This window comes from Lepisosteus platostomus, chromosome 9 (assembly GCF_059453375.1).
Source record: "Lepisosteus platostomus isolate fLepPlt1 chromosome 9, fLepPlt1.hap1, whole genome shotgun sequence".
Lineage (NCBI taxonomy): Eukaryota > Metazoa > Chordata > Actinopteri > Semionotiformes > Lepisosteidae > Lepisosteus > Lepisosteus platostomus.
The window spans coordinates 22,162,621-22,176,659 of record NC_142619.1 but is presented as its reverse complement, the minus strand read 5'-3'; the positions used below and the strand labels follow the sequence as shown (position 1 = coordinate 22,176,659).

The 14,039-nt window shown below is 34.2% G+C and overlaps 2 protein-coding genes across 4 annotated transcripts in view; one reads left to right on the top strand and one right to left on the bottom strand.

The window, feature by feature from the left end:
• Positions 1 to 4,953: 4,953 nt before the first annotated feature.
• Positions 4,954 to 12,188, top strand: rlig1 (RNA 5'-phosphate and 3'-OH ligase 1). The gene is made up of 7 exons (XM_088647197.1): positions 4,954 to 5,170; positions 5,572 to 5,689; positions 6,854 to 6,949; positions 7,813 to 7,929; positions 9,439 to 9,630; positions 11,401 to 11,570; positions 11,653 to 12,188. Exons 1-7 carry the CDS (start codon positions 5,081 to 5,083, stop codon positions 11,839 to 11,841), a joined length of 972 nt encoding a protein of 323 aa, XP_088503323.1. The 5' UTR covers positions 4,954 to 5,080; the 3' UTR covers positions 11,842 to 12,188.
• Positions 12,189 to 12,559: 371 nt separating this feature from the next.
• cep290 (centrosomal protein 290) overlaps positions 12,560 to 14,039 on the bottom strand; it is a 57,045-nt gene continuing 55,565 nt past the window's right edge. For all 3 annotated transcript variants that reach the window (XM_088647190.1, XM_088647192.1, XM_088647191.1), the window contains 2 exons: positions 13,602 to 13,711; positions 12,560 to 13,052 (listed from right to left, as the gene is read on the bottom strand). In XM_088647190.1, the coding sequence (XP_088503316.1) occupies positions 12,864 to 13,052; positions 13,602 to 13,711 (299 nt within the window). In that variant the 3' untranslated portion in view covers positions 12,560 to 12,863. The remainder of the gene's footprint in view (positions 13,053 to 13,601; positions 13,712 to 14,039) is intronic.

Sequence of the window (14,039 nt, the reverse complement as noted above, 5' to 3'; positions counted from 1 at the left end):
ATGCTTTATAAAAAAATAAAATGTTGCAAAGGTAGAAAAAAAATGTTGGGTGAATAACAGACTATATGCTGTAGGTAATAATCTTTTATGAAATCAAGAAATGAAAATAAACCCAAATATCAGACACTAGGTGGCTGTTTGACTTTGCATTTTTAACAGATGTGAAACTGAATAATTGAACAGCCTGAGCTGTGAATTGTGAGAAAAAGAACAGACAATTACATAATATCATTAGTACAGTGAAGGCTATTCTTTCCGTTTGGTGCTTTAAATGCTGGTAGAAATTTAAGACAATGCTTGCAGCCTGGACATAAGCAAGTAGAGTGACCTCTTGGATAGGCTTGGCCTATAATTTAATGACAGATTTAATTTCAACCAGCTGAACCTCTGTGGGATATTTACTTCAACCCCTTCATAGATTGAGCTATTAGTATCATCCATCCATTTTCTAACTGTTGAATCCAATACATGTTCACAAAGGAGCCAGAGCCTAGCCCAGCGAGCAAGAGATGCAATACGGGATATACACTGGATGAGACAGCAGTCCATTGCAGGGCATACACAGACACAAACACACACACTCACACCAGGGCCAATTTTCAAGGAAGCCAATTAATCTCCCAAGTATGTCTCTGGACTGTAGGAGTAAACTGATGCACCAGGCGAAAACTCACATGAACATGAGGAGAACATGCAAATTCCACCTAGATAGCACCCTAGGTCAGACAATAAACCCAGGGCCCCAGTGCTGTGAGGCAGCAATGCTAACCACTATGCCACCTTGCCTCCATGTTAGTGTAATTTCTCAACCAATTATTTAAACTGGATTGTATAGCTTCAAAAATTGAAATTATATTTAAAATATATATACTGTATGAACAAAACTGTTGTATGTTCAAAATGACATTTGATTCCACACACCTATGTGAGTCCAATTAAAAACCTGTCTGACTGATAAGCATTATAATGACTCCATCGAGGTTGCCCTTGCAGAATACAAAGCTGATTTCACACCTCTGTTGAATGTAATGTTCTGTTAATTAACACACTGAAATAAAGGTGAGATCAGTTTTCCTTCATTTTAAATGTAGTGCCTTGTAAAAGACTCTTCCTATAGTTTCCCATTTTGTGAAATTACTGAATGCTAAGACTGAAGACTTCTACAGGTAAGATTAGTAGTAAATGTCAGTAAAAATGTAAGAGAAAAAAAATGGAATATAATGATACATAAATATTCATACCAGTGAACTCAATATTTGTTGGAAGCACCTTTGGCAGCAATTACAGCTGCAATCTGGGTAAGTCTCTTCTGTCTTGGCACACTGGCCTGGTACCAAGAAGAATGGGCAAAAATTGTCCATTCTTCTTGGCAGAATTCCTCTGCATCTTCAAGTTGCTTGGGAATTTCTTATGGACAGCATTTTTCAAGTCTTTTTCTATATTTTCAGCAGGACGCAAGTCAGGACTTCGACTGCAAATGCCACTCAAGGACATTCACTGTCTTATTCTTAAGTTACTAGAATTTAACTTTGGCCATGTGCTTTTGTTAATTCTCTTGTTGAAATGTAATAAAAATTCATCTTAATCCTTCTTCATCAGCTTGAAAATAACTTGATGATACTACAACTCAAAATTATTTTTCTTTAACTGTTGTATTCATTTTTTTTTTCAATAGTTTATCACGACAACAAATATTAAGGTGTGTATTTGGATGGGGTGGGGGAGAGTTACAATGTTGTACACTGTACAGAATATTTTAAACATCTATACACAATCTGAAGTTACATTATATGTGTCATAAGCATCAGCAATGAAAGTTTCCACCTGTGTTTTCTACTATTATAATTACTTTGATGGTTATTGATACAGTTTAGTGAGAAAAACCCCAAACTCCTCTAGCAACCTTTAATTCAAATTGATCAAAATCTTTAAAATCTTGATCATCACTGCTCAAGTTCAGCAAATACATAAGGGGTTCATGTGAATTGTTTTAGTAGTTAATCCATTACATTTATTTAATATAAAGTAACACTCCACTCAAAACGCTTTACAGGTTTAATGGGGACTCCACTCCACCACCACCAATGTGCAGCATCCACCTGGATGATACAACAGCAGCCAAAGTGCACCAGTACGCTCACACATCAGCTATCAGTGGGGAGAAAAACAGTGATTAAGCCAATTCAAAGATGGGGATTATTAGGAGGCCATGATTGGTAAAGGCCAATGGTAAATTTGGCCAGGACCCAGGGTAACACACCTACTCTTTTCGAGACCTCGGTTTTACATCTCATCTCAAGAATGGCGCTTTTTTACAGTATAGTGTCCCCGACTGGGGCATTAGGACCCACAGAGACCGCAGGGTGAGTGCTCCCTACTGGCCCCACTAACACCTCTTCCAGCAGCAACCTTAGTTTTTCCCATGAGGTCTCCTATCCAAGTACAGGCCAGCCTTACACCTGCTTAGCTTCCTATATCTACAAAGCTAAAAGGGTCCCTTTTGTATTACAGTAAACTGATCTATCAAATGTAACTGTTATCTTAGAGCAAAATGTATAGATTTTGACATCTAATTTCTCATCTGATCTTTTGTAAATAGTCACCATTTAATTCTGTGTCTGCATACAGGAGAGATATTATGCAAAAAAAGGAAGGTACAGTATATAGAAAATGTTCATAGATGTATACTTTAATTCTCTGAATTCTTGTGAATTTTGCTAATCTTTTAGTGTTTGTCAGATACGAGGTAAATAAAGAAGTACACGTTGATCTTTTATTCTGCAAACCTATGCCCAGACATACAACTGGGGAAGCTATTTTTAAAGTTATTGATGTATTTATTCAAGAAAATAAATTGAATTTTAGTCAATATGTTGGAACAAGCACGGATGGAGCAAAAGCCACGATTAAGAAAGGACTTGTTTCACGTGTTCAAGCTGTTGCACCAGAAGCAAAATCAACACATTGTTATATACACGGAGAAGCACTTGCCACGCACAACATGCATACAGATCTAGAAAAAGTACTTGATGAAGCTGTTAAAATGGTAAATTTTCTGAATGCCCGGCTTTTGTCTCAGCTTTGTGAAGAGATGGGCAGTGATCACACTCAACTCCTTTTTCACACTGAACTGTGGTGGCTTTCATGTGAAAAAGTCCTCAATCGCCTGTTTGAGCTTTGGGAAATACTTCAATTTTTTGGGGGGGATAAAACTTTTAACCTCCAGGACCATTTACATGACAGGAAATGCAGACTGGAAATGCATCTTTGCTCATTTAAAAAAATCTCAATCTGTCCTTGTAAGGGAAACACATTTCTATATTCCATTTTCAAGACAAAGGGAACGCCATGATCGCAAAATTCCAACTGTGGCATAAATGTCTAAGTAGTGGTGAATTAGATTCCTTTCCATTTCTTAATGAATTAGTAATAAATTTGGCTAACGAAATTGATAGCGATATGCTGCAAACTATGAAGCTACATTTGGAAAGTTTGCAGAAAGATCTTTGTAAGTATTTCCCTGAATCGGACAACACCTTTGAATGGATAAGGAACCCTTTCATTATCAGTGTTCAAACATTTCCAAACAAAATAAATAAAATCTCAAATTCAGAAGAAGAACACCTCTTGGAACTGGCTTCAGATGGCTTCCTGAAAACAAAATTTGAGCAAAATACACTGACATCATTTTGGTTGGATGTTAGTTCTGTACAGTACAGTATATCCAGCGTTGTCAGATAATGCTCTTATGTATCTTCTTCCCTTTCCAACTTCATATTTGTGAGAAGTTGGATTTTCTGCGCAAGTTGGCATGAAGACAAAAAAATGAAACCGTCTTATTGACGTGGAGCCCCAAAAATGACAAATATAGTCCCAGACATCTCCTCACTAATTTCATCTCAGCACAAGAAGTTCCATCTCTCACATTAAACAGTTTGTTTTGTTATTGAAAATTTCAATATCATTATTTTATTTTAGGTTTTTTATTTAATTATTTATCTTATATTTAGTATTAAGAAATAAATACCATGTTTGCTCTAGATAAAAATAGTATAGATAAAATATTATTATTATCACTACCCCCAAATTACCTTTGCCTGAAAAGGGTATGCCGGTAAGACTAAAATCTCAAAAGGGGTATGCGATTATTGAAATTTTGGCAAACACTGCTTTAGAGGAAGTCAAGAAAACAACAACAACAACAGTAGTCCATTCTGGAGAATGAGATTTGCTTTAGGGGACAACCTGAAGAAACAATCTTTTCTTCCTCCATAAAAATGCCTAAAAGAAGAGGTGGTTTTAAAAGTATCAAAGAGAATAATCAAGGCACATATCAAGTGAACTGTGAGCAGAACACAAAGACATAACTAGACCCAGAAACATAAGGGAATATTCATAAACTATTTTCACAAGGATATAACAAAACATTTTTGAACAGAATTATTATTGCATTGAAAATTATTTAGAATTGTTATGGAGAAAGAGATCATTGGATCCTTCAAAACAAAGACTGCTGTGATAGTATCACTTAGTGGGTTTTGAAATCGATAAACTCTTAGGAGTTGAGTGGTCTGTTATAGTAATTAACATTTTTGTGTTCTATTTTCGTTTAGTGATGACACATACAGTATCCTAATGTTATATCCTGTATCCCAATGTGGTCGTCCTCGACATCCTGGCAAAGACGTTTCAACACATCTTGCAGTGAGTGATATACTGTAGCTGAGAGTTCAATTTTTAAATAAAACTGAGCATAGTTGTATGGTTAAGGAGCAGAATAGTAAATTATAATATTTTAATAAATATATATTTGGAAAAAAAAACACCAAAACAAACAATACAATTAATAATGTTTTTGTATACGTTCTACAAGAACGGTAAAATACTTAAATGGCAGAATTGGATATAAAGAAATACAATTCCCATCATGCATTTGCCAGTGTTACACGAAATGAGTCATCCGGGAAGGGGGATGGTTTCACATGTGACTGACTTGCTTGCATGCAGTTCCATATGTGAAAGCTTTAATATTTTTGTTTATTTTAAATAAAACCCCGAACTAATTTAACTTACGTTAAGGATGCGCCGTCTAGGCTCGGTCCAGCAAAAGATACCGTGCGTTTTTCTGACTGAAGTGAAAAATGAACCTTCAAGAAAACGCGAATGTCAGGTGTGGTTTGTATGCGCCCATAGTCTTATTTTTAATCTAACTTTGTATTTGGAAGACAGAACATCACTCCTGCTGTATAAACTTACGTTTTTAATTTCTTTCTTTTTGGTATTGACATACTATATTGGCTTCGTATTACTTCCTTTGCGATATAATGTGTATTTTTCACTGTGAACAATTGCAATTTGAAATGAACAGTAGCCAGTACATGCAGATTAAAGTCGGTAATTTAATGTTAATTATTAACATTTATGCACGACGTTTTTGCAGAGCTACAATAATAGCTACAACACCAACTTTGTAAAGGCCAATTAAACAATCTCGAATCTTGTTCTTTGATTCGAGCCTTTAGAGTTTTTGGAGACCTCTCATCCTCATATTTTTGTGATTTCTTTGCATAGCAATTTCAGGTTTATGCAACAGAACACCTTAATCCGAAGGCGTTGGCATCAGATGTAGCAAATGCGATTGCGACTGAAAAGCTTGATGGCACGTGCTGCTATGTTTCCAGTTACAAAGGTAAAGGCATCTGTGATTAAATTGAAAGCACTTTAGTGCATGCCGATGTCGTTGTGAATACCTATTTTTTTTTAAAAAAAGGTTAATACTAGAACTAAATGATAAAATTAGGTCAACATAACGTCACACTATACATGTTACAAGAGATACCCCAGTATAGACTAATGAATGTTTTAAGTGATTAATTCCTTTTTAATTTTACTTTTGTCAGTCGTGTAGTTCGCCTTTAGCCTTTAACTTTAGACCTTTACCTTTTTAAAACTTTAGACACTTTTACTGGCATTTGGTTTTTCTACAGAATTGTAAGAAATGTATTGCTCGACTCACTAAACAGTGATGTGGTAATAAAAACAAATCGTACATCAAAATACAATTGAAACATGAGGGTGTCTCGGTAGTCAGGTACTCAGTCTGCTATGCAATGTGCCTATCTATAATAATAGTAATACCATTGCATTATTAAAGATACTGCCATTCTAACTGTTTTGCAAGTGTAGTCAAACATCTCATACTCTGAACCATTTTTTCGGATTTGCTAGAAATAGCCTGTGTTGCTCTCTCAGGCTACAGACTGCTTGCATTTACCTCTGCTTGCATTATCATGGGAGTGCTTGTTGCCTTACATAAGTGAACTTTGCTTTTATGTTGATTATAATTTGATTCAAACTTTTTAAATCAAATGTAGTCATTTGTTAATACAGTAAAAGGACAATTTTGGTCATGCTTTATGATCTAAACTAATGTTATCCTTAAATTCATCAATCCATCAATTTCTTTAATCGTTCCTTCTTTAAAGTTGGATATACATGTTTTAAAACATTCCAATGATGCATTTAATTTCACATGTGCCTAATTGGTTTGATTCCAAAAATCTGATAATTGAAGCAATATGCTTGGATGTGGGACATTTTGGAACTTTCCATGTTGTTCCTCATATACTGATAATTTCTAACCCTGTCCTGCTTTTTGAGATCTGAAAACATTTAAAAATATTTTATAGGACTCAGTTGACCTAAGAAAAAGTTTAGGTTGACAGAAAGCTAGATGTGGCAGGACATAACAAAGATGATTAAGGACCCTTCCCCTAACTGAAGTGGTTTCAGTTGATTTCATAATATACTACTGACATTTATGAAAGTGAATATAAGTTTTTTATTCCTGTAGGAAAACCATATCTCTGGGCTCGATTTGATAGGAAGCCCAACAAGCAAGCTGACAAGAGGTTTAAAAAGTTCCAGTATTCTCAGAAGAATTCCACAGGTATTCATTAATGTATTCTTGTTTTTTTTTTTTCCACAGGATCTCACTCAATAGTTGAAATAATACTAAAACTAAAGAATCACAATTTACGAGTAACTACAAAAGAAAACTTCTCCTAGTCTTCTCAGCCCTAGTGTCTTTTGAGTGTTTTAGCTCAGTTCCTAGTTGCTTAATGGAGCTCGCCAATGAGATAAATGTCTGTGATCGCATGGACCAGGTCTGCGGAACCCATTTGTGCATTCTGTAAGCAGGGTGTTATGTAACATTTTCTACATAGTGCTCTATTATCCCAGAAAACACCATAACATTAGCTTATGGAATGTTAATTGGCTTTTTGGAATGTCCATGGAAAGAGGAAAGTGAAAAAAGATGGTTTGCATCTTTCCGATCAAATATAAATAACATTTTTCATTTTATTTTATTTTAACTTGGTCCATGACAGTATTTTAAATTCTAGATCCTGTTTTTCTACAGAGTCTTTCATAAACTGGTTGTATTTTTCTTTTTTACTATTGGCTTGAAAGCCTTTTGCCATAAAAGTATGAGGTAAGAAATAATTTGTAACTTGTGCTGCCATAGTGAGCATTTATTAGCAAGTTATTTATCTAAACATAATGTCATTCTTTCTGTCAGTTACAGTTATTTCTAGCTGACTGTGGTAAATATGATACCAAATTGGATTAGAAGTCAATCTGTGTTGAGAAATAGTGGAAGTACTCCAGTCCTGAACTCTGTAACTTAATAGAAGTGAAGTACAGGAAATTTAAAGCATTCTGAAAACCACGGTATTGTTGTTACTAATAAATGTAAGCAGCAATCCCAGTGATGTTTCCAGTATTTAACATTGCATTCTTCTCATTAAGAATTTACATGGAGTGTTGAGGAAGACTTTAAGGCTGTTCCAGATTCTTGGATTGCTGCCCACGGAGTTCAGCGTTGCAATGGGCAGCCTCAACCTGATGAATGCGGCCACATTCCAGGTAGTCTGTTTCAGGGTTCTTCTGTGGAATTGGAAATGTTGCTTGGCAGATGCTACTTGGTTACTGCTTGGCAGATTTGTAAACCCACTGCCAAATTCAAGGCTTTTCAATGCTGATAGTAATTGCAGTTATGTACACTTGTAAGGAAAAATAGAAATGGACATAGATTTTCTATCTGGGTCAAGAGATTTATCCTGTATGGAAACTCCTGAATTATCTGGTGTGTTCCATTATTTTGAAGTGAAAAGCTTTAAAAAACATTAAAACAAGCACAGAAATAGGAGATCACAGACTTAATGAAAGGAAAGAAAATCCTTAACAAGTAAAGCTTATTGATAATGCACTTGAACTGTGACTTGATTTATTTCTCCTATATTTGATTTATTTTTCCAGTGTTACTGTCAGTATCTGTGGTCTCAGATTTGCATTCACCTTTTTTAATACCAAGGTTATTTTTTAAATAATATTAATAATAATAATAATAATAATAATAATAATAATAATAAAATAATATTTCTTTATACATGTAATTTTATGTCATTTTGATCACAAAATTCAAATAATATTAATTAATTGATACAGTTTATAATAGATTCAGTTAAGCTATTATTTTCCTTCCTGTATTTTACAATGCTAAGAACAACCTGTCCTTTTCATCCTTGAGGAATTTCTTTCGCAAGCAGTTACAATTGGAAAAGATATCTAACATGAGTATGAACAGGCATTTATGCTGGTAATTATGTAGTTAAGTAGATACAGTATGTATAAATATTAAAATTACAGATGTAGTGGAAAATAAAAAAAAACAGGTCTCTAGCATCTTAAACAGACATACTTAAAAGACAATTATACAAATGTTTTATGTTTTATGTTTTCAAACATAGCAAAAAACATAATCAGAAGAGCTAGCAGACCAGACATAGTTCCTGCAGTTAGACCAAATAGACTAGATTGTCATGGAAGTTACGGACTCCATTAGGAGACCCTCCTATCCAAACTACTGGCTAAATCCTTGTGGGGTTAACCACTCCAACCCTATTACAATGACAAAGCTGAGTGGAAACAATAGTCGAGAAATGAGGAGAACAGATTTGAATGGACAAGTAAAGCAACAATTAATGAATGAGCGTAATAGGAACAGAGATGCATTGAAGTCCCTCACTGTAATATTGTGTGTTTAGTATTCTCTTTGTTCAAAAAGATGTGTTGACGTGTGCATATTAACAAAGAGGTTTTGGATATTGAAAATGTAGTGTAGAAGCAAAATAAAAAGATAATTAAAAATTGCTGTACTGCAAGCAATTCATACACAGTTATATATAAACAACAGCTAAACAATCCCAGATTTAAAAAGGAAAAAACAGTTTTTTTTCCTCATGCTTATTCATTTTATGGTGCGTCATCATTTTTTTTGTTTAGTGTGATTTGATGATTTTATCACTGATTTGTTCATATGAAAGCTGTAAAGAATGTTAGGAAGATGCAGCATTTTTTTCTTTTTTTCTGAAGGATGGGTTCCAGTAGAAAAAAATAACAAGCAGTATTGCTGGCATTCATCAGTGGTGAATTATGAAGCTGGAGTAGCCCTTGTTCTAAGACCTTGGGGTGAAGAAGAACTAGAAATCACCATTGTTCCCCTGTCTGAACTCCTTGAACAAACACTAGAGCTTATAGGAACTAATATCAATGGAAATCCTTATGGTGAGTATTTTTTAATGAAAATGTAGTTTGTATTTCTATATCATAAACAGCAGATATTCACATGCAGTCACTGATTACCAATATTATGGGTGAAATGAGTGTGGTAATGGTGCCACTTTCTGCACCTTTTGGGAGGACAAGCTCACTAAAGCTGAGAAGAGGCTGTACTGGAGTGCTTGTACATGGAACAATAGACAGTGGTTCACTTGTTCATGCAGTGTTCCGTTACATGAGTGTAAACCAGGTCATCAGCTATAATAATAGTCTATTTCAGGTGGGTGATCATTGGCATAGACTGGCTGATACTCCTTTTTACCTTAAGTGTCAGGCAAAAAGTTGCCATACTTTTGTAGACCATCAGCTATGACAACTAGAGAACAGCGAAACCCACTTCTGTTTTGCCAGAAATGACTGTAATCTTGCAGAGCAGAATTGTTGATCTTACTCATACAAAAGTGTGCTGTGGTCTTGTACAGGAAGAGGTCTAAAAAATGTGGAATATCCAGGGTTTCCTCGGTTGTATATAGACCAGGCAGGGTGCCTGAACGAAATGTTTCGCTGCCAGGCAAAACGAATGCGTGAATGGCAACAATGTACAAAAGAATCCCAAGTTGAAATACTTTTTCATAGTATTACACCGCAAGATCATTTGCCAGCCAGCGGCTTTGATGGTACATAATCAAATAGCTCTGAAGTGTCATGGCTTGGTCTGAAAAACTAATGCATTTGCAGCAAGTTTTAAGTTGAATAAAAATGATGAAATGATGAACATGAACTTTTGAAGAGTTATTATAGAGAGAGATTCCTTTAATTAACCAGAATGTTTTTTGTTTGTGAATAAAAGAAATAGTGCCAATAAAAGTAATAATATTAAGGGTATGCAATTACAGTTTTCAATGAAAAATCTGACTATATTAGGGTTTTGGACCTATGTGGTGAAGATGTAGAAAAACACAGGGTTTCCTCAAAGCTGAATCATTGAGTCACAGACAAATAGTGTCCGTTTGTCGCTTGCCACTTAATTTTCAAGTGGGAAAAAAGTTATTGCCTGAATGAGTGCAAAATAATAAACAGTGCCGCAACAGCGAAAAAAGAACACAATGGCTTGACACATACAGAAAATAGCAAATAGCATATTTCAAGTACAAATCTCTTCCTCAGGCAGCATCATAGGTAGACTACATCTTTAATGAATGCTATGTTGAAACTAGTTGTTGCACTCAGATAATGTCTAGTATGGGATAATATTATTTACAATAATAAGATAGTTTGCAAACTAGTACAGTAATCTAGCTGTTGGATAGCTATGGAGTGGGCGTGGAGCTGGGGAATGTAGGTTATCAGCTGGCCTATGCTTTTTCCTGTGGGGAAACCTTGATAACTATTGCGAAGAGTGGTGAAAAATTGACTTTTACTTTCCTACAGTAAATAATTGTAAACAATGTTTTAGTGAAGTTATTTTTTTTCTCTGAAGTGTCTGTCAGGATTATGTTGGCCTGAGCATATGCAATAATGTTGCTTTCTTTCTTTGTAAAAGGAGCCTTATTGAATCTACTGTTTCATGGAAAATTCAAACTTCAAAAGCAGCACTGCCTCATATGCCTATGCATGCATAGTCCTCAAGTATCATCAGAATCTAGTTTAGGTTTTATGGAAATTTGAAAATATTAAGTCTCTGTTTCACAGAATATATTACTGAATTGTTTGAAGTATCTCGTTGTCCATTTCAGTTTCATCCTTCCTTATTGTCATCTTTTATCCTCTTTTTAGGACTTGGAAGTAAAAAGAAACCATTTCACCTTTTAGTACCACACGGAGTCCTAAAAATCAGAAATGCTCCTGCAGTCAATTACCAGCAGCTAGTTGGGTGGTTTCAGAGATGCGGTGAAGCAAATGTAGAAGGCATTGTATGGCACTGCAATGATGGCACTCTAGTGAAGGTAAATATTGCACATTTCAACAAAGTACTTATCAATGATGAATTAATTTATTTTTGGATAAAATTTGTTTCTTTTTTTTTAGCTTCATCGTCATCATTTAGGTTTGAAATGGCCGGATGTGGATACTTACTTAAACTCTAGACCAGTTGTTGTCCATGTTGATGTGATAAGGTATGAATGGGAATTTCCAGTGACGGATTTGTTCACAGCTTTGTCACAATTTAATGGACAGAAGTTTGAGCACATACGGGACATTCAGTTTGACATGTAAGAAAATGCTAGCAACATGGAATTGGATGATCTGTAAGTGTATAAATATCATGGAAGACATTTGCATTTTACAGAGCAATAAAACAATTTTGGACAATCAACTTCATAAGAGAAACTAGCCATTGAAGATGAGATGTATTGCAAATATATGGTGTAAACAATTATTTAAACAGTAGAGGTATTGCTGAAACAGAGTATCTTAAAAACAATTTAAAGTATTTTCCTGTGAAGTGTGCTCTATGTATTGTACAAAAATTGCATTGCATGGTACAGTATGACCACAGTACCACTTAATTATAATTATGCATCAATAAACATTGGATGTCAGGAATGAAATCAAACCAAAAACTGTCTTTGATACTTTTAAAAATGTTGTACTAGGAACTTAAATTTTAGAATTAAGATGCTTTGATGTTCCCATGTTCTCAGAAGAAACTACTGAACAAGCTAGACAGCATTCATTATCAGCGTCCAGAGTTGACGATTCAGTCCCTTCAAGATTCATATGCCTTACATTTTATGAACTTAAATCAATTTTAATTCTTTATTCAAAGTCATCTTAGAACACAAATGTGTCCTCTTCAGAAATCTGATGTTTTGATCCAGAAACTTGATCTATGTAGTGTACTAAATCAGACTTACAAAATGATAAAAAAACATTAAAAGGACATTTAAAATAAGTGTATTTCTTAAAACCTGTAGTATATCAGAAGTTTAAATAAACAAAATGTTTTTTTTTATTTATTAGATAACATTCACATCACAGCTGAAAAATACATTTTTCATTATATTACATTACAATCATAAAGTATCAGTATGTATCAGTTTAAATGTAAAATTCAGATTATGTACATTTTATGAAGTGGCTTTGTAATTTTAAAAATGTACATTTCATTAAATGTTAAGATAGCCTCCAAAATTGTTTAGTCATTGTACCGATAAAAAATGTATAAAAAATCTTGAGTCCTCTTTTTTCATATATATTAAATTAAAACATGTTAAGACACCAAACTTTTCTGCCTTCTAGTCAACAGACACATTGGTTGGAATATCAACCTCAACACCAAACTGTTGTGATAGTTTCTTCAGCTGTTCCTCCAGGAGAATATTTCTTTTTACTTCTACATTATAGTTGAACTTCAGATCCTCAATCTCTTCAAAGAATGTAGGGTCAAAGTTTTCCAGTTCTTTTTTCATTTTCTTTACTTCTTCCTGAGGTTCAGAAATGGAAGGTTTTAGCAAGAACAATATTATTGAAAAACCTAAATTAAAATGTAGTTATATGAAAGTATTATTTTCAGTTGATTTATGACAAGGCCAAACTTGGATAAACTATATGTATGTTTTTTATTTATTTTTCTATTTTTTCATTTAATTTGTAACATGTCATGTAAGTACTTAGCTAATGTTACATGTATAATATACACACTATATATTTTGTATTGTAGGAATATACAATACTATGTAAACTAAAGAATTTAAAATAGGCTATTATCATTATTGTACTATTACAAAATAAGCAAAGGTGGCTTAACCTTGGGAATGCTTGAATTTAGATCTACAAAGAACAGCTTTGAGGGTTACTGAAAACTGTCAAAGAATCAGATAAAGCATTCCTCGATAACCCTCTGAGGTTAGCTGCAACTACATCATATATAGCTACATTTGTACAAAACTCTTTCCCTGCACACAGTATGTATACAAAACTATTGGCTTGCAAGGAGCTAAATAGCATAAAAAAGCATATTATAATCTGTTTACCTGCATATGTCTTTTATCTAGATCTTCTGCCTTAAGATGGGTTTGCAGCTCAACCAACTCTTCCATCAGCTTATCATGTTTCATGGCTTTCTCTAGGAGTTCATCAAATACTAAATATAAAATTCAAGTTGAAAGAAGCACATTAAACTTCAGAGTCAGTTGAATGAGAGCATTTGATACAGTGGAGAGAAAGCATTTTTTCTTTATTGCCTTGAACATAAGCAATTTACATTTTATGTCTGCTCATCATATCTTCAAAGACTCAAGTCCAGATGTTTCCAAATGTGATAATACATCATAGTGTATTTTTGTAGATCCTCGTGTAGTAACCTGCTGTGAATACTAGTCTTAATCTTTGATTTGTTGTTTTTCTTCTCAAAATACTATCAAGCTACTAGATACTAAATGCAAGACCTTGGTTTTCACCGAGATTAAGAT